The sequence below is a fragment of the Coenobita brevimanus genome, chromosome 89 (assembly GCF_032717465.1).
Source record: "Coenobita brevimanus isolate Jiangsu-jjx chromosome 89, ASM3271746v2, whole genome shotgun sequence".
NCBI lineage: Eukaryota > Metazoa > Arthropoda > Malacostraca > Decapoda > Coenobitidae > Coenobita > Coenobita brevimanus.
Genome location: NC_137042.1, coordinates 27,241,779 through 27,268,261, shown reverse-complemented (window position 1 = coordinate 27,268,261; position 26,483 = coordinate 27,241,779). Strand labels below are relative to the sequence as shown.

General features: G+C 42.0%; 1 protein-coding gene across 1 annotated transcript in view; it reads right to left on the bottom strand.

The window, feature by feature from the left end:
• Positions 1-1,084: 1,084 nt before the first annotated feature.
• LOC145411421 (uncharacterized protein C12orf56-like) overlaps positions 1,085-26,483 on the bottom strand; it is a 45,415-nt gene continuing 20,016 nt past the window's right edge. Inside the window, exons 2-14 of the mRNA XM_080281461.1 lie at positions 23,080-23,227; positions 14,499-14,647; positions 13,368-13,553; positions 11,037-11,200; positions 10,680-10,839; positions 9,997-10,144; positions 7,184-7,360; positions 6,715-6,906; positions 6,217-6,375; positions 5,785-5,928; positions 4,336-4,547; positions 2,650-2,789; positions 1,085-1,969 (exon numbers count right to left, since the gene is read on the bottom strand). Coding sequence (XP_080137587.1) covers positions 2,663-2,789; positions 4,336-4,547; positions 5,785-5,928; positions 6,217-6,375; positions 6,715-6,906; positions 7,184-7,360; positions 9,997-10,144; positions 10,680-10,839; positions 11,037-11,200; positions 13,368-13,553; positions 14,499-14,647; positions 23,080-23,227 — 1,966 coding nt within the window. The 3' untranslated portion in view covers positions 1,085-1,969; positions 2,650-2,662. The remainder of the gene's footprint in view (positions 1,970-2,649; positions 2,790-4,335; positions 4,548-5,784; positions 5,929-6,216; positions 6,376-6,714; positions 6,907-7,183; positions 7,361-9,996; positions 10,145-10,679; positions 10,840-11,036; positions 11,201-13,367; positions 13,554-14,498; positions 14,648-23,079; positions 23,228-26,483) is intronic.

Here is a 26,483-nt window from a genome sequence, read left to right as displayed (position 1 = left end):
ACATGAGCTTCACCTTTTGAAGTGATTGTATCAGTCCTTAATTTGCATAACACCTACAGTTTCATCTCCAAATGCCTGCTGAATCTTCCTGAGGATTTTGGATTACGTGTCACCAAGTTTTTTACAAAATTTGTTGCAATAACACTGCTTGATTCGTTTGATCATCGCCACACAAAACGAAAATGCGACGGGCAAGATGAACACGTCCTCAAACACACACTGTTTGGCAGCAACTGAGCTGAGTTGCAGTGCTGAATGAATTCTAGTATGCACACAACAATTCAAGGTCACACTCCACTGAGTCACATCCCCTTGCTCCTACTGGTTTATAAAAAAAAATATATACTGTATAGTATGAAACTTTTCGATCAGACCTCGAATACTCATATACTCAATCATATTTGTTATACAACAACAAATGGAGGCTATAACATCAGGTACTAGAGCACTGTACTATGACAGTTTGCATTCAGATATACATTACTGTACATATAATGTACTATTTGTGGACAATGATCGGATGAGATGGCTATTTGGTCATCAGTTCCAGAGTTCACAATGATAAGATGAATTAGGAATGACTGGGTCTTGAAAGATAGTGACATCACAGGAATGGGCTCTTGTGTGACCAAACCTTACCAGCACACTGACATGGGGCTCCTGGCAGGTCACATCAGTGTCTTCACACTCATACAAGTTTTTCTTAATACAGTACATGAAATATTCATCATACGACCTAGAATGCAACAAACCACTTTCAACTCACCTTTAAGTAGAACATTAATTATATCTTTGGCAGTATAAAACAGGTGCACCTGTGCATCACAATACAATATCACAAATACAACTGTGCTCTTCTTACAGGCCTAGCTTTTCTGAAATTTGAGAAACTTAATAGAGTACCCATCAACAGTAATGTACACCATGCTGAAAAACAATAACAGTGATATCTGTGACTTGTTAAAGACTTGGTACCACATACCACATAATGAGCCTGCCTCATCAGATAAAAAATAAAACTTTTTTCTTTTTTACTGCTATACTGAAGAAGCAAATATGTGCTGATACAGTAACACAGGAAGACTGTAAAACAACATCCTAAGCAACTAAATATATGCTTTTTCTGGACAGACTGCCCTAAAATCTTTTTAATACAGCAATGTCCAGTAAGCCTGTGTCATTGTGGAAGCAACACATCACACAACTGCAAGTACAACCACAGGATCATAAAAATCTGCCAGTAATTTACCGAATATTGTAACAGAATGCCTTGCCATTCTTCTTTATACAAAATGTTTTAGATTACAACTTATGAACATAATCATTGCCATCTAGAAGTGTGATATACAGTTTGTGTACTGCAATATCTTGCAGTCTGATATTATAGACTATGTAATTTTTATACTCTCTGTTGCAGTGATATATGACAGGCATAAATATGTAATGATGAAACAACTTATGAAATAATCTGAAATGGATGTATAAAACAAGCAACAGCCATTTCCATTTTACCCTCTTTTTGAGGTGTAGTGGCCTGAGGTTTTCTGTGGCATCTACCAGACCTGAGGAATTTACATGTAAACAGAACATAGCTTTTCCAGTCCATCTGGAGTAGGGGAGACATGGTTGTCATAGCTAGACAATGGTAACTGATCCCACTGAGAAAGCACTCATTAGGAAGGGTATGAATCATGAAGGATCCAAGAAAAATGTTAACTTGAGTGAGTTCAGTCGTGTACAGCAGATGTTTCCATCATTTAGCTGATTGGTTAACCATTGCCTTTTATTCATAACTTTGCCTGGAGATGTTTCCCTCATGTACTGTGTGAAACTTCTGCTGTAATGGTGTTGTAGGTGGTTCAATGATATTATTTTTTAAAGCTTGTACTCATGAGGTTATTTCTACTGCTGCTTTCTTCCATGGCAAGGCCTGATCAGCACACACTTAAGGACAGATTAGCTACACAGTCTGAAAATGAATAAATAAATAACCATTAACAAATAAAGGACCTTTAATGTATTACTACTCACTTCTGTTTCTGGAGAGCTTCTCATGAAAGACACATTTTATTGTTTATCAGTAATATTACTATTAAATGTATAGCACTCTAATACACACAGTATTTGACATTATTTCATCATCATCCCAACCCTAATTTCCTCCAGAGACTGGATGGGTAGGATCCAGAAAAAAAAAAAAAAAGACACAAAAGCAGAAAAAAAACACACAAATTGTGCAGGAGTTTGTGCCTATGAATGAATAGAAGTGTTATCTACTTCACTGCCCACTGCTGATAGTTCTACTTTTGTGTTCTCCTCTCCCATTTCTGGATTCTACTTCAGTCATTAGTATGACGCAGTAAGGATAAAGTATAGCAACAGAAAGTGTAGTAAATAAAACTAAAAACTGTAGAAGCAACGTTGGGTCTGGTTAGTACTTGGATGGGTGACCGCCTGGGAACACCAGATGCTGTTGGCATCCCTACGTCAAGTGGGGTTGGTGGAGGATTAGTGCCCCTCCCTGTAAAAACAATTAACTCTAAGCCCTTGGCCACCCTGTCTGGGATACATGGCGTCTGGCAATGAATGAATGAATGAAAATAAAATTACATATCCATCTGATTAAGGAATTTAAGCCTTCTTGCTTACCAGCATCTGTAACTCATCTGGTCCTGAGAGCACTCTTTGCGCGAACCAACTGAGCAATAAAGCGAACCAGTTTGAGGGTGTGTGGCCGCAGAGGTGAGTTGCCAACCACAGAGCCAACCAGGGACTCTTGCACATAGTACCTGGAGGGGCAGCAAGACAACACATGTTCAAGATACTTTCTCTTAACCCTTTAACCGCGGGTGTCATTCCAGAATGACGTTGCAAAAACTGGACCAAACCGCGGGTGTCATTCTCGAATGTCTGTGAATATTTTGAATACCCCGCGTTTTTTCCGTGCGCCAATTGTTTCAAGGGAGAGTAGCTATTAAGTTCTTTCACTCCAGCCGACCCCCACCTCCCTCTTCCCCCCCCCTGGGGCCCCACCTCCTACTCCCTGGGCCCCCCACCCCACCCCGGACCAAACACGCATCAGTATCTGTCCAGCTGTGTGAGTGACAACACTGCTGATGTGATAGTGAAGTGCAGGCAATTACAGTGCCTTTTACCTGCCTTAGTGAACACAGAGTGGGTGTTTATCGTATGTGCAGTGTTCATATATGTTTATAGTATTATTATCAGAATGAGGTTGGCATTTGGTAATGGTGTGTGAGCGAAAAATAGTGATTACAACACAGCTGATATGGCAGTGAAGTGCGGGCAATTACAGTACCTTTTACCTGCCTCAGTGAACACAGAGTGGGTGTTTATCGTATGTGCAGTGTTCATATATGTTTATAGTATTATTATCAGAATGAGGTTGGCATTTGGTAATGGTGTGTGAGCGAAAAATAGTGATTACAACATCGCTGATGTGGCAGTGAAGTGCGGGTAATTACAGTGCCTTTTACCTGCCTCAGTGAACACAGAGTGGGTGTTTATCGTATGTGCAGTGTTCATATATGTTTAAAGTATTATTATCAGAATGAGGTTGGCATTTGGTAATGGTGTATGAGTGAAGGTAATGGTGTGTGAGCGAAAAATAGTGATTTTACACCCCTCACTTCTAACGGCACTGCCCGTCCTGTGAAAGTCAACAAAGTCATGAAACCTACATCAATGGAAAGCTGAAGGTTAGTACTTTCTAATGGTACCTTATTTTTTTCTCTAGCTTTATTCTGTGCAGAGTTATTAAGGTTTAAAGGTTTGTTTACATTTGGCTGAAACCCCCGCGGGAGAGGACAGTCAGGCCAAAACAATACCCACGGTTAAAGGGTTAAGAAATTCCCATACTGAGGTTGGCCATGGTACAGCTGATGCTTTCTACAGGCTTAAAGATACACCAGGTATCAAAGCCAGCTAATTACTCCCCAACAGTTGCTGGAACCACATAGGAAAATAAATCTCAGATGTGTAATAAGGTATATAACAATAAATCTTGGCTTGGATTTTGAAAATTTACTTGTGGTTGGGTTTTGTACCTAAGAGTGATGATTGTATGGTGAGTTGCAAAGCTTGTAGCCACACTTTGTTCTCAAGTAGTAACTCCCATGGATGATGGCAGCCAATACAACTGATTAGTTAAACTACAGTGAAAAATTGGAGTTTGAGAGTTAAATAAATATTGATGATATTGTTTGTTTATACTGGTGTGTAATAAAAAAAAAAAATAAACCTGGGACCAAAAGTACAGAATCAGTTTCTGCTACTGAGCCATAAGATGATGAGTATAATTTAAATATTACTGACCTCAGTTCCTCTGCATAAATGTTGGTGCAGTACTGGAGAGCTCGAGGGCTGTGGTGAAGCAGAGCTGCCAATACACTGAGGTATTGATGTAGCATGGCAACCCTGTACCCTCCCTCTATGGTGCTGCTCTGACCCTCACCCCCTTGGTCAGGTTGTAGGAGTGTCAGAAGTTGTGGTACACTGTACGCCAACCACCCTTCCACTCCCACATGCTGCGGGAGGTTTAAACCTTGCACTACATCAAAATTCCAATTTTTTTGTGACTAAAAAGAAAGATGATGGGTATTGTGGTGAGTATGGATGGAAGTTTGGAGGGTGAAGTGCTTGAAAGGGTACAACAAGGAAGAAAGGTTGCTGGTTCTTTGAAAGCAGTGATTAGAAACAGGGATTGTGAGCATGGAAGTAAAAAAGACGCTGCATGACAGTACTGAGATGCCAACTCAAACATAAGGTGAAGCTTGGACCTTGTTGGAAGGACACGAGTCAAGAGTTGGAGCAGTGGAAATGAGTTATTTGGGAGAAGAATGTGGAGTTACATGGAGAGACAGACTGACAAATGAGGACGTGAAGGAGTGTTGTAGTGTGGATGTGACAGAAAGTGTTAGGAGAAATGCAGTGAAGTGGTCTGGCCATGTGGAGAGGATGGAGAACAAGGAACTAATGAGGAAAGTGTATGTGAATGAGGTGGAGGGGGGAAGAGGGAGGGGGAGGCCAAGAATGAGATGGAGGGATGGAGTGGAGTGGTATACAAGAGAGGGGGGGGGGATGAGCTGGGAGTAGGGCAGTGAAATGGCGTAGGACCAGGCAACATGGAGGCGATTTGTTTGTGGCCACCCCTTACGGGATTAAGGCGTCTGGCAATAGACAGACAGATATAAAGAAAGGTACTCAAGACTTTCCTGCATGCTGTCAAACATAACATTAAAAAGCCAGAAACCCAATCATTACTGCATTGGTTTAGGAATGACAAACCCCACTCACGTTATAAGCAGCCTTGTATCCATCCCACCTTCTTGAACAGCCTTGATTTTCATTACTAATGGCTCCCTCATCCTTACAGCTAATTTAATTTTTCTTGCACCTCTCAACTTCTGTGATCCTTTACTCTCCAATCTTTCTTTCTCCCCTACTACATCTCAAAATTCACCTCATACTCAGAGTTTCTAATCCTTGAGTCCTGATGCACCTCTTGTTACACTACAGCCTCTTTACTCTGTTCAAGATCTCTAACCCCTGTCAGCTCAGCTGATGGTCAGGTGCAGTCAGACTGGAGGGTTGATTCATTCCTATCTCATAATGCAACCACTGCACTGTATGTGTGGGAAAGGCCAGTTCTGTCAGGTGAAAACAAACTAACTAACTAGCTGTACCCTATGCTACCACAACACTCAATACACTCTAAGATAATAAACTGCTAAAAGACACCTTGTAGGCCATGTTATTGCTAACCTGGAGGAATGCAGTGAGACTTGGTGGTGATTCCTGTGAGTCTATATGAGTAGCACACACCCAGGTCAGTTCATTAACACAACCCAGCAGTTCATACAAGGCGCTGGTGCTGGCATGAGTCACCTCCTGCACCAGTTTCAGCAACTGTTGAGGCAGAAATGTCACCAAATACATTTGATGTGCTGATTTTTTTGTAGATATATTACAACAATCTTTAAGGTAAGTTATGGTTGTCATCTTGCTGCAAAGCTGTAATGGCTGGAATAAAATATGGAAGGGTAAAACTTGATGCTCTTAGGGACAGTGTACTATTATATTTTAAATTGTTTCATTCCACTAAATGATCCAGAGCATTTTGTATCCATCATCATTATATTTTGAATGGGATGGCATACTGTACAGTATTTCAAGTAACTGTCACTTACTACATACCTCACTCTCAGGTAGATTTTCCCACACTTGAGATGACAGTTCCCTGAAGTCTGTCAACCAGCGCTCACAGGTCAGCTTGTATGAAGATGGCACTTCAGGAGTCTTCATTGCCTCACAGATCATGTTGCACAGGCAGTCATATTTGTTGTGCTTCAGTGTCTGAATGAAGATTATCCATGACAAAGGGTCAGCCAGAACACTAAGACAGAAACAGGGTATGACTGTGCCTAGTGATGACTTGTCTGGATATGTGGACATAGGCAGGTCACAAATTTCAACAGAACCAAATAATAGGTAGGCAACTAAAGTAACATTGATGCAATACAGAAATGGATAAGGAGGAAGAGGATGGCATGGGACCAACTGGAAGAATAATGTCAATAATTTGGGATGGCTGGAATGGAACAAGCTTCCTACTACGGTCACTGTGGAAAAAGTTGAGAGAATCCTTTGTCCTGCAATGGCATGACAAAATGATGATGAAGCTGAAGAACTCACCTTTATCTTGAAGGGACAGAGCTGGGTGCCTCTAAGACAGGTGGCAAGAGTCTCAAGGGCAGCAGCCAGCACCTCTAGCTGGTCCTGACGCTCTTGTAACTCTTCCTCTGAAGTGCTTGTTCTACTCACATGGCTGGACAGTTTCGTGTACTGCCTCATATAGCTTCGTATTGTCTTTATCATCTCAGCATCCTGGCAGGAAAAGCAACATAAACTAAACCATTTTGTTACAATGTACAGGCTGTCCTTACTTAAGGTATTGCGTGTGTGAAGGCACCATCTGTAATACAGTTCTATATATTAATGACATACTGAAGATACAGTACCCAACACAAGAGAGTACAATAATTTGTATAAAGCATATGATTTAATGGTGTTCTATATCTTCAGCACAGTATTCTACGGTGACATCACTGGCATCATATACGGTATTCTATGCAAACACAAGCCATGGTGGGAATATACTGACCCGCCACACCAGCCGCCGCACACTAGGATATTTGTCAGCGGCAAGTTGGAGGTCATGCAAGGCTGAAAACTGGCTGTCTAAGGTAGCTGCCCCAACCACCTCCGCCTGAAGGGGTGCCAGCCGCCGTTCCACCTTCTCATCATCGCTCTCACTGACATGTGGCTCCTGCGTTCTCGCCTCAAGGTGAGGTAAGTTGCACAATAAATCAGTTCACAAAATTATGTTATGGAGGAATGTTAAGATATTCATAACTGAGGAGTATCTATTGTAAACCTTCCATTTCAGGTGATTCCATGTATAAATAGTGTCTTTCTCTTCCTTTTGGTGAACTACTCATCTTCCTGTAGCAGCCATGTGGAAATAAGAACCATTTGTGCTCATGCCAGTGAACCACCCACATTACAATCATTTTTATGCATCTAGATACACCAAGGAATGCAGCTAATGTAAAGAATGAAAGAAGCATTAACTACAGTAGTTCATTTTATGGATATTCACACATCATCAGCAATGGCCTGAGGTCTATATGACCTGGGGGGGGGGTAAGGACAACTTTGACCAACTTGATCCATTCAGCATTACAGTCTGATCAACTAAATAGGTATCATAAATCAAGTTTATGACAAAGTAATTTTTAATGTTACTTGTACTTAAGTAAAGCCACCTGAACTTGGACCCAAGCCTGTATTATTGTTGACAAGAAAGCAGACACCATGTAAATTATTTTGTAGTCTAATTAAACTAATTGTGAATGTTGTTATGTTGTGAGAAGTGTATGATCAGGGATTTGGTACCCCTTTTTAAAGTGACAGCATTCGGATTAACTCTACTGGATATGTTTATGTGAAGCCACAGAATCTGGTGAAAATTTATTGGTGTATCAGATACAGCCAGGATTCCGGGGGCTTGAATGATGAGTGAATGGAAGCGTGACCCATTGGATTGGGCAAACGTGGGCTGTCTGGACTCTGCTATTTCTGACCCTGCCCTACGGAGGGAAAGGAGGTCCGGATGATGAGGATGATGAATGATTAAACTAATTGACCCAGTCATGACATTTGAAGTTATTTATGACCAGACCAGTAGCAGGAGTGCATACAAATTTGCCCAGACCCCACCCCTCACCAGCATTCAATGGGTGAAAGGGGTTCAGGTCCAGGCACCCTGACAACTATGGTACTTGATTTTGGATTAGACTATTCCCCTGACACAAGGGAAACTAGAATATTTTGTATTTTGTCCTCCACTATATATATATATATATATATATATATATATATACAAAAAAAAAATTATGTAAAAAATATTTTGTCCTCTCAGAGACCTCTCCTTTTATGTTAAAGAAAAAAAAAGTCTCCACTCTCCACTTTTGACCAACTCAGTAATTTTTTGACCAACTCAGAAACAAACATTGGGGGGGTATACCCCCCACCCACCCCCAGTTGGGCTATCCCTGCACATCATGTAAGGCAGCTAATGCTACTGCTGCTGCTGTTGTTGCTCATCCCTGGTTATGCCTGGCCCAGCAAACCCACTGGCCATGAGCAAGAACTGCTCCGATGGAGTTATCCCAAAGGTTCCCTACACCACTGATGATGTGTCCGTGTCTTAGTGTGGCATGTGCTGTGCAGAGTTCCATAATATGGATGATGGTGTGTGACCCTACAGTATTTTGCTAGTGGGACAACTGTCATCCATGATTCCACCCAATCCAAATCTAAGCTGGCAACTGAGGAAGGCTGGGGGTAGTTAGTACAAAGAAACACTATCTACACTATAATAGTTAATTTCTATGCATATGAATACAATGCAGCTAATGTAAAGGCTTAAAGAAGCACTCACTACAGAAGTTCATTTTTATGCATATGGACACATCATGCAAGGCAGGTAATGTAAACAACAAAAGAGGCACTAACTACAGTAGCTGTCAGCACATACTATAATCGCAACATATCCCCTGTAGAACGGTACAGTAAACACTCTATTATCCAGCGTAATTCAGCCAAGCCCAACGCCAAATAATGTGAAATGCTGGATATTGCATAGTACCTCCCATTGGCTCAATATCTAGCGTTGAGCTGGATATTGCATTATTATCCGTCTCAACTCTCTATCCCAAACACTTTCCCTTGAGAAAAAGATGTAAATTAAGTATAAAATACAATAAAGTAATGATATAATACAGTAATACAGTGCCAGTTGGCTACTGTTTTCAAGCTGGTTGCTACACCACAATGCTGGATATTGCACAGAAACACTGGTTACACCCAATTTCAGTGCTGGATGCTACATAATTTTGCTGGATATTGTTTTAATAGAGCCAAGCTAGCAGTGCCAGATAATGCGTTGGGCCAGATATTGTGACGATGGATAATTGAGAGTTTACTGTATTTCGAAAGTGGTTAGTAAGGTAGCACCTGTAGAGCACTTGCAGCATAACATGAAAAGTTTTGAACTATTTACACAAAATTAGGACACTTGCTTTGAATTAATATCTTAGTCACACAGAGATAATGTCTGCTCATTCATATGTAGTAAATTATTCCATAGCAAATGCTTCAGTGCAGTGCACCCATTATAAGACATATGGTCGTCCTGATGAAGGTGCCACTGTCATTTCCTGTACTACAGTTAATCACCATCAATATACAACACACTGTTTGTAAAACTATATATACTGTACCTCCATGGCACTTTTGATATATGGAGAGTACAGTAATCCATCGATACACAACTCTAAATGTATGCATGTGTTTTCAATACGGTAAAATATATACAGTAAAATATCATCTATATTTCCTCATAAGACTCACTAGGCATGAGGCAACCCAGAGTGAGTGCAGGAGATTGAAGAGCAGGGTGGATGTGGAGAGTGTGTACAGGTGTATCTCCTTCTCATCCTGCTGCCCATCCAACTCATCAGTTATGCTGATGCTCTGACTTTGTCGTCGCTGTTTACTACTGTGGGACATCAGGACATATTTCATACTGCTGAACTACTTACTCATCCCCACTCTAATACAACCCTCTACAGATATATGATACAGTTTTGAATACAGGTATACAGAACTGAATAATGGCACAATCACCTCCAGATATATGCAACTGTTTTAAATATACAGAAATGAATATTAACTTGACCTTATAGAAAAACTACAGATCACCAACAGGCTTACAGAGCTACAGCATGCTGCTATAATACACCTTTCATACAAATGGATATAGCCCTGAAATGCAGGTATGTACTGTTACCTGATATTGTACAGTACAGTAGAGGTAATTAATATATGGTGCAAGTTATAACTTGGCTCAGCTTACAAATATGTTATTAGAATACAGTACTAAGTACATTTGTGAGTTAGCAGCATTCAGCCATCCTGTCATGTACCATACTCTTATCAGCACTGTTTCTGTATTTATTAAATCCACTCATACATTGCCTGAGTCTAGTGGTACTGCCAGTATACAGTACGAGTAAGCACATTTTTTTACTTACATTGTGGGCTTGTCGAGAACACTCTTGCTACGTGTGGGTAGGTGGAATGAGAAGGGTGGGGTGTGGCTGGGGTAGGTGTCAAGGGCGCTGAGTGACCTTGTGGCTCGGGTTTGTGGCAGAGCATCTGGTGTTGAGGACCGGGTCAGCTGACGAGCTGACACTGTACCAAATGGAGATGAACTGATTTACAGGCACATTGATGAAGGAAAATCTCTGTACCGTTCTTTAGTATCTAATATTCTTTAATACTGTACAGTAATCCAGTTATGCCAAAATTTCCTAATTAATTTCAAAATCCCGTATTTTCAGAATAATTCTCTTTGCTTATATTGTTATCAGCATCTAGCAGCATCTGACCTGTGGTGAGGAGGTCAGCGATAATTGGCATATGAGTGCGCTCAATGAGGGCAGGGATTGCATTGACAGTGTTGAGTGAAGACACATGATGGTCTTGTCTTGGGGAGTGTGGCAGGTGGTGATGGTGGTGCCTTCCATCTGGGATACTTTCATCCCCACTGTTGCTGAAAATCGAAGTTCTTAGTTAATAACTATCATCTTAATTATGTTTTTTAAATGGCAGATAATATTAACTTAAAAAGTAATGGTAATGGTGGGGGCAGATGCCATGAGGTGCTTAGCCATGGTGCTGATCTCTGTAACTTAAGCATTTGAGCCTGTGACAGGTTGTTCACCCAATATAGCAGGATACAAGGACACTGCATCATCCTGGTTACCACAGTTGCCTCCCCTAGGTGTTAACCTAGGTGGCCATTAGCCTACTCAGTTTACCTACCAATCCACAAATGGTGGACGAACACCTAAGTCAAGTGATGCCACCTGCCTGCACCAGGACTTGAACCCTGATGCTATCAGGATAGCAGCTTTGCAGCTAACAAGACTAATCACTCAGCTACCTTGCTATTTTATCATCCATAATACAGCAAAGCCTTAATTTAACATACCTCAATAGACTGGATACTGGATTTAATGAACACTATGAAGTCACTGGACTTCCATCAGCTATAATGAACAATGTCTATTAAATGGGGCACAATACTGTACTTGTGTTTCATGAAGAAGTGTAATGACAAGGATGTAACAGAAACTGCAAAATGGCAAAGTTATGGGCCATGCTAGTGTAAAATGGGTACAGTTTTCATTTTTAATACTGGAATATGCTGTTGTACACATTTATTTTCAAACATGCGCTTAAAATCTCACCTCGGGGGGAACCATCGGATGTAATCGATTTTCAACTTTTTCGGATCAGGCTTCCCCCTATTTACAGTAGTTTGTTATGAGGGGTCTACTGTAGGTTCACTTAGTCAAGTAAAAAAAAATCTAATTATTTCTTTATATCCCTGGAGATCATGAATAGGATGAAGCAGTTTTGTGCCATGTGCAGACAAACCCCAGTTTACGATACCCCTATGTGGAATACCAGGGATTAGTGATGGGGGTAGTAATACCACCCTACCCCACCTAATAATGGCCAAGCCCTGGTTTAACGATGGGTCCATTAAGTCTCCTGCTACTGTTACTCCACCTCGCCAGGCTTTCCCCTCCTCTGACCCTCCCCTGGAGATGGGGTTTGAGGGCTTTGAGGCGAATGAGTAAGTGCCAGGGAGCACCACATGCCCCCTAGCCTCATAGGGCACAGAAAGGATGACAACCAGGACTGGACATAGACTTACAAGAAGTAATTGATGAGAGGTGCTTGATTTTTTCTGACCTATGGAAGCGAGGCGTGGACCTTGCAAGAGGAGAACAAGTCAAGAGTGAGAGCAGTGGAAATGAGTTACTTGAGAGGAGCATGTGGAGTGACGTGGAGGGACAGGTTGATGAATGAAGAAGTGAAGGAACGCTGTGGGGTGGATGTGGATGTGGTTGAGAAGATTAGGAGAAATACACTGAGGTGGTTTGGACATGTGAAGAGAATGGAGAATGAAAGACTGACTAAGAGGGTGTATGTAGGTGAGGTGGAGGGAGGGAGAGGGAGAGGTAGACCGAGGATGAGGTGGAGGGATGGAGTTGAGAGGTATATGAGGGAGGGGGGGGTGAGTTGGGGGGAGGGTAGTCGAATGGTGGGTGACAGAGCGACTTGGAGGCGTTTTGTCTGCGGCCACCCTTTGCGGGATTAGGGCATCGGGCTATAGATAGATAGATAGATAGGCTTGGGTTAGCTTCTGTTACTGCTGTTAGGCCATTTTGCTTGGCTTTAAACTTATTTTTGGACTCATTTGGGTGGGTTTCGGACTTGGCTGGGGGGAAACCCAAGTGCAAAAATGCATCCCTATACTTTGCATGTTAAATTGTCCCAGATTTATGATACCCGCCAAGCAATGGGTTTTTACTTAACCTATTGCATCGTTAAACCAGGGTTTGCCTGTACTCTCCTCCTGGAGGAGGTAGGATGTCATCCCTGCTATGAGACTTTGGTTGGTGTGTGTAGCCTTCAGTGGCCAAATGTTCTTATTGTCAACTAAATAACTATAAAGCAGACTTAAAGGCATGAGATTTGGTCAACAGCTAGTTTAATCCATTAAATCTTGAAAGGGAATAAAAGATACTATATCTCTACATGCCATACAAGACATATACTGTAATAAAGGTGGGAGTGGAAGGCTAGAAAACCTCCCTGTGTACAGGGCCAACAAAATCACTGGTTGTTGGTTAACTTCAGCTAACCTGCTGAGGAGTGGTGGGCTGAGACTGCGTATTGAGTGTGGCAGGGTGGGTGATGGGTGAGGGCTGCACACAGTGGCAGTATCATGGGCAGCTTTGGCCAGCCTGTGGGTAGCAGGGGTGTGGTCGGGGCTGGGATGGGGCGATGCTGGATCACTCTCCTCTCCTTCCTCGTTAATGCATGTACTACTGCTGAGAAAGTACACATATGATTATCACAAGTTGCTGCTGTTGGTGTGGCCCCTGGTCCATTTGAATGCAAATCCACCAGACTGCAATCTGAAGCTGCCTTTCTGCACTTCCCATCCTCCTTTTGGAGAATAGGGAGGGAGTTGGAGGACATTTATGTAAGAGGACAAGAGAGCAGTCCCGTTATATCAGCACTTCCTTATGAAGGTATCCCTCCTCAGCACCATTTTGAAGACTTGGTACAGTAGTACAAAATAATACTGAAATATGATGAGTGTATTATTCTTAATATATGGGTAAAATTTAAGTGATGTAAATACAGAACTGCTTTCGACTTGTTTATGACAATCTTTGTTATAAGATATGGAACTCACCATATTACAAAAATACTTACACCTGTACAGGCACAAAACAAAATAAAATCTTCCAACCCAATCATGAAGTGAAGAACAATTTCATTTTGATCACTGTTCTATGGTCATGTTTATGCAAAGGCTGCAGAAAAAGAAATCTGGAATAATCACCCAACTAACTAAGCAACCAAGTTGACATAAACCACTCAGCATACTTGATATATACTCATAATCACAAGACAATTCATCACAGTACATAAATAAGATATTGGGTGATAGATAGACTGAAGGACTGAAAATACATACAAAAATATACTAAATTTTTTGTAAAGTGTGTTATCTGTCCATTGCTTTGTTTTTGTGGTTCTGGATTCTCCTGGACATGAAGCTGGTGGAGTGCAGGTTGATGATGCCCTTCTCCCACAGGTAACCATCCTCCATTCAGGGAACAAGGAGGGAGCTGAGCGATGCCTTATCAGAGACACCATGTGAAGACATCCCTATCCATTACCATCTACTCATTGTTCAAGGAATATGTCCCACGCTGAGCATTAATATTTCCTTTACTTCCAGATTCACAGTCAACACCCACCTTGCCTTGGAGTTTGGCTGGAGGTGTGGGTGTGTGGTGGTGGTGATGGAGGAGTGGCGTGATGTGGCGGTGGAGGGGTGGTACCTTAGGGTGATGTGGGTCGTCTGGTCCCTTACACCACCTCGCAGGAACTCAGGTAAGTCATGCACCTGAAACACACACACAAACACCACATTATAGTCTTTTTAACTGCTATCTGATGGAACTGGGCCACTCTACCAATCTCAATATTAACTTGTGGTTGCAGGAAATTTTGTAAGCTTCAGTTATGTTGTAGGAATGAGTCTTCTTGCTTACAAATCAAACTGACCTTCACATTTGACATCACCTGGCCATCAATTGAGCTGAAAGGGGTAAGGGATCTTCCTCAGGTTAGGACAAATACACTGTAGTCGTGGGAATCACCTCAGGGAACATAAATGGTCTAAGGTTCAAAACTGGAGTTTCATAATGGAAGATTTGCAACAGAAGATTCATAACAGGAGATTCACAACAGGAGATTCAAATGGTAAATGGAGTTTCAAAATGGGAGATTTACATTGGGAGATTCACAATGGGAGTTTCATAACAGAAGATTCATAACAGGAGATTTACAACAGGAGATTCACTAAACACTGTAGATACCAGTCACGGGTCACTTGCTGTTTGTGTATATTTGGCGTGTTTACTTCTTCCTGAATCAATACCAGGGATGTTAAGACTGTATAGAGCACACCAACCTAAACTCTCCCTTACCATCCCTTATCCCTTCATTCTCCCTCTATCTTTCACTCATCTCCCTTTACCTTTGCCATTCACTCTCCTAACTCCTCACTTTCCCTCTCCCCCTCACTTCCCCTTACTCTCCTTTCATCTCCCTCACCCCTCAAACCCATCTCCCCTCACCCTCCCTCACCTCTGCAATTAAAACTAAGTGCTACCTTTTATCTTCGTAATCATACATTCGACCCGAGGGGTAAGAAGGAAGGAGAAAAAGGGAGTAGGAGGAGACATGAGGGAGTGAGGGCTTTAAGGAAGAGATGTGAAGGACAAGAGAGGGAAGAAGAGGGAGAGAATAGTGTTAAGGGGGAAGAGTATGATGTGAATGGGTGTGGAAGGAGTAAGAGAGATATGATGGAATGCTGAGAAAGAGAGAGAGAATAGAGGTGAGGAAGAAAAACAGGATGTCGGGTTAAGAGGAAGGGGCAAGGATGAAGGGGAAGAAAAGTGAGAGGGGAAACAGAGAGGAGAAGCAGAGATGAGGAGACAGAAAAAAGGTGATGTGGTACTGTAGCGGATAGAAAAAGGGAGGAGAGGAGGGATGAGGTGGAGGGGAAAGGGGAGTATGTACAGTACATGGAAAAGGATGGGGATGTCAGGAAAAGGAAAGTTACAAGGAGAGAGGGATACTCCAAAGAAGTACAAAAGAAATATGTAGGACAGTTAGGAAGAAGGAACAAAGAAAGAGAGATGGGAAAAGATGGCATGAGAAGGATTAAGGAAAATAAGCTGGAAGAAGTGAAGGAAGTGTGGAAGGTGGGAGAAAAGAGGGAGAGAAGAATGAATAAGCAACATAAAATTGGAGGAAGGAAGGACGAAAGAAGAAAAGGAGAGAGAGCAAAAGAGGAAAGAAGTGGAAGAGGAGAGGTCAGTGAAAGTGCTTGAAAAATGATAAATGGGAGGTGGAAGGGAGAGAGAAGGAACACAAGAGAGAAAAACATGAAAAAATGGAGAGGAAAGAGGGAAAATGAGGTAAGGAGAGAGTGTCTGATGAGGGTAGAAGGATGGAGGGAGAAAGGGAAGGATGGAGAGGAAGATGGGAGGATGGAGTGAATGAAGAATATAAAAAGAGGGAGACAAGACAGTAAAAGGAGGAAAGAACAGGGGAGAATTAATGAGGTAAGGAGGAAGCAGAAGGGTGATGGCAGAGGGAGGGAAGGTGGGACAGAGAGAGAGAGAAAGGGGGGGGGAAAGGGAGATACAGAGAAACAAGGTATGATGGGAGTGTCTGGTGTGGGTAGGAGAAGGGTGGAGGGAGGGACGGAGTGAGGGTGGGTGGGAAGGAAAGAGCCAGGGATGAAGGAACACAAGTAGGAGGGAGAAATGAGGTAAGGAGGGGGTATCTGGTGAGCGACGGAGAAAAGAGGCGAGAAGGAGGGAAGGAGGAACCCAAAGAGGGCTATTAATAACACTAAGCATTTAATATATTTTTACATCCACCATCCCACCTCACCAGACTTTGTAGGTCACATATTAATTCTGACCATTTAATTACCCTGTTTAGCCTTAATCTTTTAGGGAAATGTAGTGGACATTCATTACAGCTTCTGAACCATTAGATCTGAGTAAAGCTGTCTGGGATAGCAAGATTATGAGATGGAAAGCAACTTTTTCTTTGGTTGGCCATCCATTTCACTCCATTCTGGTGTTATATTTTCGTGAACTTGGAAAGCTGCAAGATACCTCTTCCTTACCACCAACGATGTTGGACAGAAGTTTTGTATTCACCCATGTATGTTTGTGAACAAGGTATCTCAAAAAATGTTTTATTGAATTTCAATTAAATGTGGTGGATAGGGGGGCAGTGTGTCAAGGAAGAGCTGATTAGAGTTTAAAATGTATTCGTCTGGCAGGAAAGAGGAATTGCTGTAGTGGATCATAAATTTTATTGGCACTGGTGGAGGTACGAGCTGTGTGTGTGCTTTTTAGTTAAATCTGCATTGTTCTCCTATATGGCTCTTTATGCAAACTATGTCCATGTTAGCCAAGCCTGGTCTAACAACCTAACCCAACCCAACCTGTCCTAACCTATCAAAACTAACTTACATCTACCAAATCTGACCACTTCTTTCACCTCCCCAACTCTACCCAAATTTAATGTTGCCTAACCTAATGTGTAATTCACCGGGTTCACCGGGTTGGTCAGGATCACTTGATGGTGTGTGTGTGTGTGTGTGTGTGTGTGTGTGTGTGTGTCTTGACCTTGAGTGACACCCATAACGATCCCTATGATTATTGTACAGTACTGGATAGCAGGGGAGGGTGTGGGGGAGGAAGGAGGAAAGGAGGGGGGAGGGGAAGGAGGTAGAGAAAGGAAAAGCTAGGAAGGGAAAGGAAGAAAGGGAGGGGGATAATGGAGAATGGGAGGGAGCAATGATAGGATGGCAGAGCGCAGGGAAAGGGGTAGAGAAAGGAAATGAAAGGAAGGGAAAGGAAAGAAGAGGAGGGGAACAGAGATGGGACAAGAATGAAGGGACAGGATGAAGGAAGGGAGTGGGTAGGGAAAGGACAGGAAAAGGATGGGAAGGGAAGGAGACAAGAAGGATGAGAAGAGGAAGGACGAGGGAGCGGAAGGGAGAAAAGGAAAGATATAGCAGGCAAACTGAGAAATATGGAGATAAGTGGTGAATGCAGAAGAGAGAGAGAGAGAGAGAGAGAGAGAGAGAAATTCAGTCGTATATTTCATGTTATTATTTGCTTGTTTGACTGTGATGTTCGGTATCTGTATGAATGAAAATACTGTAAGTGTATATACAGTACAAGCAATCATATGCTGTACACACATTATCTATCTATCCTCTAATTAGACCGTGAAGTGTTCTGTGGCTGTATGATTAAATACAGGCATATATACACGCAATCTTATACAATTTGTACTTGGGTGAGTTATATATACTACCGGTACAGTGCAGTGTTGCCATTTCTCACATCCTTTCACTCACTCACTCACTAACCCGCCACTGTTGACGTGTTACCATGGCAACACCGCCGCCACCCACACCGCCACACTATTTTCAAGCCACGTTTCACCTGTCATGAACTGTTCCTATGTCACCATCCAATATAACATCCCATTGTTCTGACACCCTCTTCGCATATACTTGATTTTCCCAATTTTGTCGTCTAAGCACACACACACACACAATTTTCAGTCATACTTTAGTTGTGTGTGTGTGTGTGTGGTCAACCCCCTTTTAAATTTTCGTTCGCATATATTTCTCCCATTTCAGTACATCCTAATATATATTTTCCTCTTTATTATTCACTTATTGTTTGTATTCCTAAGGTTGTCGCTGCAGCATATCCTTAAATAATTCTTTTTTTTTTTTTTTTTTTGGGGGGGGAACCAATTAATTACAAGTTGTAACACTCACCTATCATCCCCCCTCCCATTTCACTGCCCCCAATCCTCTTATAATATTAACAGACAAATATTTATGCCGCCACTACACTTACACAATGAATGGCTTTGGTACGTGACTCATTACTGTGCTGATATCACCAAGGTCATCACTGCCACTTTTCACACATCGCCTTTCTGTACTGTATTCCTGTCTGACGTTGGTATCATTATTATTATTTTTTTTATCTTTTCAGCGGGATTACGGGTTTTTTATTTGTCTTTCATTTTTACTAACGGGCAATGTTAATCATCGTACAGTAATTAAAACCTCCAGCTCTGTTGACGTTAATGAAAAATCTAGTCTCTAACCTACCTGTTCGAAGAGCCTCACCTGAGAGAGAGAGAGAGAGAGAGAGAGAGTTATCCTGTCCAAGGGGTTAAGGGGAAGGTCGTGTTTCTTGATTTCCATCGTGTATCTCAGCATAATAATTCACTCTGCCTATTTTCACATCTATTAATATTACCTATTCCCTGCCATGAGAGGGGTTTAGGCTCTCTGCTATTTTGCTTTTATATTTTTCTGGGAGGGAACGAATTTGCAGGATTATGGCCTTTGGTTCCTTCTTCCTTGCAGTAAAAAAAATATTTTCTGGTTAACTCCTGGATCTTGAATTTAGCTCTCTGTTATTTTGGTTTTATTTTTTTTCTTGGAACGATCTTGCGGGTTTCCGGTTTTCGGTTCCTTCTTCCTTGCACGAAATAAATAAATAAATAAATAAATAAAGAGAAACCAAACCGTCTAAGGATATTCCACTTCACTCCGATGACGTATTTTTTTCTTACAACGTTTAGGCGATTTTATTCATCTTACGTGAGACTGTTCAAACTGTATGATAAAAATGGTGAAAAACGCAGGGTTATTCCATTAGATATTTAAGTTCAGTAGTAGTAGTAGTAGTAGTAGTAGCAGTAGCAGTAGTAGCAGTAGTAGTAGTATTTTCGGCACTTTATCCGACCTCTCCCTCTACTCCCTCCATCCACTCTACCTCTCTTATTATACATTCCGTCATTACTCATCCTATACAACACATATTTCCTTGCATTTCCCGGCCCCTCCAGGATCAGATACCCAGCGATAAGATAAGGCACTTTGAGTAATTACACCACCGATCCTCAACACGCAACACCTAGGCGATATCAGTCTTGCACGGTCCTCTTATCAACGGTGATTAGTGTCCTCTTATCAACGGGAATTAAGGTCTTCTTTCAACGGGAATTAGGGTCCTCTTTTCAACGGGAATTAGGGTCCTCTTTCAACGGGAATTAGGGTCCTCTTTTCAACGGGAATTAGGGTCCTCTTTTCAACGGGAATTAGGGTCCTCTTTTCAACGGGAATTAGGGTCCTCTTTTCAACGGGAATTAGGGTCCTCTTTTCAACGGGAATTAGGGTCCTCTTGTCAACGGGAATTTCCGGGAATCTACGCCAAACGGGTTGTATTATTTATCTATCTCTCCTGTCGACCTATATCCCTTTTACTCTAACTTGGCTTAAATTTTCCACCACTCCTTCTTGAAAGCTGAGTTATAGTAATAGATTAGCTGTAAAAATACGGTGCTAGTCACGAATAAGTGTAAGAAAAAGATGCTGAGTTGTAGTTTTTTTTTTTTTTTCTGCCACTGAGCTACGTGAAATAAGCTCCAAATGGACAAAACCTGGGCCAAGATGGTGTAAAAAGGGTAAAGTTTTCAGAAGTATGAGGTGTGTTTGTTAATTATGTCTAAGGTACAGTAGGTGACCTTAGATTTGAGAGAGAGAGAGAGAGAGAAACAACTTGTGAACTCATTATTGCGATCTTCAGGGCACAACACAGGCAATTCCTCAAAAACTTATCAAGTCCCACACATCCTCAATTACTAAGTGGACTAATATTACTTTATGCAGTTGTACAGGTAAGAAGAAACTCACTTACCTCACCACCAGACACCAGACAATATATTTCTCCTTTGTCTATCTTGGCGACCTCGATTTGTCTGAAGTTTGAGAGGGTTCGTGGCAAATTTCGACTCAAAATACGTGTCGGCGAAGGAAGCTAATTAACCGTCTCAGATACGTGGCGGACAGGGAGACGCATTAACCTAGATCTCATGTCCCGTATAAATGCCAATAATTAACCCTCGCCCTGTGTTCCAGAAAATACTCCTTCATATCAACAAAACATAATTGCAACTATGAGACGTGACGAGGAAGGAGACTCCATTAACCTAGGTCGCATCTGATGTATAAAAGCTCAGTTACTATCCCTCGCCCTGTATTTTGCTAAACGCTCCCTCCATCGACAGAGAGAGAGAGAGAGAGAGAGAGAGAGAGAGATTGTCCTATATTATCTTACGACTCCACCTCTTCTTAATAAATTTCTGACTGGATACGTGCCGAAGGAGACCAACTAAACGAGGCCGCATCTGGCGCATAAATAAAAAAATAACTGTAAATCCCCTCCACCCTGTTTTCTACCAATCACTATCAGAAAAACGAAAGAGAATCGCTGGTTTGTTAAGTTCCCGCAACCCTCCATCACGTCGTAAGTTTTGACCAATACGTGCCGAAGAAAAACACAGGCTATATCTGAAGTATTGGGAAGGGGGGGAATGCTTCACTCTTTCATCTTATACTTTGTCACGTAATAAAAAAAACGACGCTGTTACGTAATTGGCACTTAAGTACGTGCCCAAGAGGGAGGCCCACTTGCCAAGGCCGCATCTTCATTATAAACATTATACATGTTTGGATATAACTTAATATTCATAAGACTTTTTTTTTTTTCATTAAACCTACATTTACTCTCCCTTTTTCTAGCACATTTTAAATTTTTACTCTCCCTTTCTAACTCAAACTTCATTACTTCAATAACATGACGCACTTTTTATTTTTAACACCACCTGACGATTTTACTCAGATTAGGGAAGACTTTTCCAAGGAAAGGTTAGATAGGGTGATAATTAACATCTCCCTGAGGAAAATATTAATGAAATGAAGAGGATTATTGGTCTCTTATGACTACATGATTCCACGATCCCCCACCTTGCCTGAATATAATATGAAAGACATGACGCATAAGACTGCTCATTGCCTAGGCTGTACATATAGAATTCAGTGTGTGTGTGTGTGTGTGTGTGTGTGTGTGTGTGTGTGTGTGTGTGTGTGTGTGTGTGTGTGTGTGTGTGTGTGTGTGTGTGTGTGTGTGTGTGTGTGTGTGTGTGTGTGTGGCCAAGGCTATTAACGTAATAGAAGCCAAACAAACATACACTCCCCCCCTTCACGGATACACCCCATTAACAAACATACACCCCCCCCTTTCACGGATACACCCCATCAACAAACATACACCCCCCCCCTTCACGGATACACCCCATCAACATACACCCCCCCCCTTCACGGATACACCCCATCAACAAACATACACCCCCCCCCTTCACGGATACACCCCATCAACAAACATACACCCCCCCCTTCACGGATACACCCCATCAACAAACATACACCCCCCCCTTCACGGATACACCCCATCAACAAACATACACCCCCCCCCTTCACGGATACACCCCATCAACAAACATACACCCCCCCCTTCACGGATACACCCCATCAACAAACATACACCCCCCCCCTTCACGGATACACCCCATCAACAAACATACACCCCCCCCTTCACGGATACACCCCATCAACAAACATACACCCCCCCCCTTCCCGGATACACCCCATCAACAAACATACACTGCCCCCCTTCACAGATACACCCCATCAACAAACATACACCCCCCCCCTTCACGGATACACCCCATCTCTTCAAGGATATGATAACACAACCACCCCTTCATTACAATGCCCCATTAAAAAAAAACTAAAGTCAGTACCAACATACCATCCAATCACTACAACTGTAAACAATCGCTGTGTGAGAAAAAAAAAAGTGAGCATAAATGATAAGGGAACATACTAAGTTATATGATAAAATGAAATATAAATTAAGGCTAGGCTAACTTATCACTTAAATTCCATAAACTATCGCTCTGTTATTTTCTAAAGGGTTGGATGAAGCAGAAATATTATACAAGTGGATCCCATCTTGACTGACCCACTAACTCTAATTTCTTAATGACTATGTTCTCGTTAAAAGTAAAGTGGAACAAATTAACATCAGATAACACATTTAATATCCCTGCTTCCGCTTTTAACCTAATGACAGTCCTGACAGTTATCATATTATAGCCGTTTTTCACTACGGTTACCACCACCACCACCGCCGCTACTGATAATACTAATGCTAATAATATTAATACTAATAATGACTGGTGCAAATTCAGGTTATGTAATCGAATTAAAACTCACCAGATCTACATGTGTGATGGCGGATGCATGCAATAGGTGTGTGAGTACTTAAGGAGGGATGTCAGTGATATATAAAACTCCTTACTCACCAGATCTACATGTGTGATGGCGGACGCATGTAGCAGGTGTGTCAGTACTCTGGGAGGGGTGTCGGTGAGGTACAGGTCCTGTCCAGTCACCACCGCTTGCTTGTAGGCCAGAGAATTGCCGCTACGGACGATTACTGCCTCGTATAGTCTGCCGACAAAGGGGGAGAAGAAGGGGTTAGGTATATGAAGGGAAGGAAGGATGGCTCAGAAAAAGGGAGGAAGACAGAAGAAGAGAGGAAGGCTGAGATGAAGGGAGAGAAGCTGAGGAGAAGGAGGGAGCCTCAGAAGACTGAAGGGAGGCTTAGACGAAGGGAGGGAGACTGAGGAGAAGGAAGGGAGGCTGAGAAGAAGGGAGGGAGACTCAGATAAAGGGAGGGAGGCTCAGATGTAGGAAGGAAGGCTAAGAAGAAGGAAAGATGGGAGGTTAGAATAAAAGAATGAGGAGATGAAAAGGAAGCTACGAAGGAGGAAAGAGAAGGTTAAGAAGAAAGAGAAGGAAAGACTGACAAGAGGGAATGAGGTGGCTGAGAGGAAGAGGGAAGACTGAGAAGAAGAACTGAGGGTCGCTGAGGAGGAAAAAGGAAGACTGGGAAGAGGGAATGAGGCGGTGGGGACAAGGATGAAAGGGAGGACTGAAAAAGAAAAGAAAAGGAGGATAAAAAGAGTAGCAAAGACGTAAGGAACACATACATTACGAATATTAGATGAATTATAACTACATAACGTGTGTTCATTACAGTTTCGGCTCTACTTGGATCCTGAAGCCTAAATATCCATAGTACCATAAAAAACACACAAATCATGAACTTTGATATATTACCGAAACGACTCTATCAAACTTCACGATATGAGAGAGAGAGAGAGAGAGAGAGAGAGAGAGAGAGAGAGAGAGAGAGAATATACAACACAGAGGAGTACCAGCAAAAGAAGGGATAGAATACAAAAGATATTATAGAGTTACTTAGCAACAAAACTAATTTCTATTATTTCTCTAAGCACAACAAATTCGTCTAATGTTACCCTGACTAAAATAGATGAGTGCGTCCCTAACAAGACTGGTTGCTAGGTATGGTACTGTTCCTCTCGTGTCTAAAACGGTCTCTCTCTCTCTCTCTCTCTCTCTCTCTCTCTCTCTCTCTCTCTCTCTCTCTCTCTCCAACTACTGCATATTTATCTATTTATCTGCATCTCTCTATCTAACTATCTTTCCGTGTCTGTCTGTCTATCTAGCTATCTTCCTACCTATCTACTTACACATTCAACAGTTTATTTATCTATTAATCCACAAACAGCTGTCTATCTACCTGTCTATCTGTTTATATCTATCTACCTGCCTATCTGTCGTCAGCCGCCTACACACAGAGACGAAAGTGCGACTGTTTTTAGTAAGCTGTCTATAAATAACCAGGGTACAGTATGCTTTCTGTTGTAGTATTGTGTGTGTGTGTGTGTGTGTGTGTGTGTGTGTGTGTGTGTGTGTGTGTGTGTAGACGGACAGAAAGACACACAGATACTTGGATAGATTTCGTAAAGTAAAAAAAGTTAATCACACTGCAAACCATTAAAGAAACTGTTTCATATTGTCCTTACCCAAAGTTCTCTCTCTCTCTCTCTCTCTCTCTCTCTCTCTCTCTCTCTCTCTCTCTCTCTTCTGATGTCGTTTATTTCCCATTCATTTAGTTTTCTTTATGTCTGTTTCGTTTCTTGCTTATTTTCTTCACGAATTTCTTTGTCTTCATTTATTTCTTCTGCTTAGTACGTGGCGTGGTCGTAGAGAAATACCGGCGCTGATACCACCTCAGCTCCGGGTACTTTCACCTAGTTACTTGGGTATTGAACGGTGTGTGTGTGTGTGTGTGTGTGTGTGTGTGTGTGTGTGTGTGTGTGTGTGTACCCGCTTCAGCCTTCTACTCTGCTTAAAAACACCATAACTTTAGCCGCTTCAAACTACTAATTTTCTTGACTTTTTTTCTTACTTTTCTGCGTATTTATGAGCAGGTGAAGGAAGCGAGGGAGGTTTATCTGCGTTTTTTATGAGGGTAAAGCACACGTTATTATACTTTACGCGCCAAAAATGAACTTCTAACCATATTCCTTGCCTTCACTCACTCCCATTTCACCTTCCTTTTAACCCATTCATGATAGGGACAACTCTCGTAATTTATTCCAGGTTACAGAGAAAGATTTTACTCATCTTTTTATCTAATGCTATTTTTATTTATAATGTTATTTTATTTATTGTCACAGGCTTGATAAACGGTGGTCCATATGTAACGCTCCACTTGCACTCCCTCAGGCGATTTCTCTCGTGTTGCGGGAACGGCCCTGTCAGCGTTTTCAATGCCTACCCCGCAACATTTTTTTACCACAACACAAGAGTGCTATTTCTAGACGGCCCTGTACTTTCTGCAATCCCCTTGCAGCACGATGCCGTCTGTTGCAATGTTATTCTTGCAACCGCCAGACGATTTTTTTTTTTACAGCAGTAACCCTATCGCCCTGTAAGGGTTAGGTGTATTCCTTGCTCATGGCCAGTTCTTAATACATCCTGCTCTAGCTATGTGGAGGTGTAGGAGGACTACTGGGCCTTGGAGTAGGTCACTGCCCCCAAGAAATAGGCCCTGAAGCCTTTGCTCAGAGTCTGACATGTAAAAAAAAAAAAAGTTGTGAGTTTACTTATTTTCATCATCTTCAGTACCATATCCTATTTTACTCTTGCTGCCCAGAGTCGAAGGTGTGTGTGTGTGTGTGTGTGTGTGTGTGTGTGTGTGTGTGTGTGTGTGTGTGTGTGTGTGTGTGTGTGTGTGTGTGTGTGTGTGTGTGTGTGTGTGTGTGTGTGTGTGTGTGCAAATTTAAGTTGCAAAATGTCAGGATCTACTGGCAAGACATATTTATAGTCTCGGTATTTAAATGTTATCGAGAGAGAGAGAGAGAGAGAGAGAGAGAGAGAGAGAGAGGGTTGCTATGACTGGTACTGTTTGTTGACACCGCAGCAGTGTCGCCACCCAAGCATTGACAGTGTGCCAACCCAAGGACCTTGTACCTGAACACACACACACACACACACACACACACACACACACACACACACTTTTACGCACTCTCGGGCAAACCTACACAACATTCACACATGCAGAAACCACACGCACATACGTAGTTATAAAATATCAAATTGCGAATAACTGCTGAAAAAGACGTGCAACCGTGCCGTAAACACAAGTAAAGTGCCTGATAGATAGATAAGCTGAGATAGATAGACTGTGTGTGTGTGTGTGTGTGTGTGTGTGTGTGTGTGTGTGTGTGTGTCAGCATACAGATCCATATATACACATACGCATGTAGAAAGCAACAGAGAAACAAAAAGCCAAATCAAAAAAAGCCACACAATACGCACGAACGTTCCT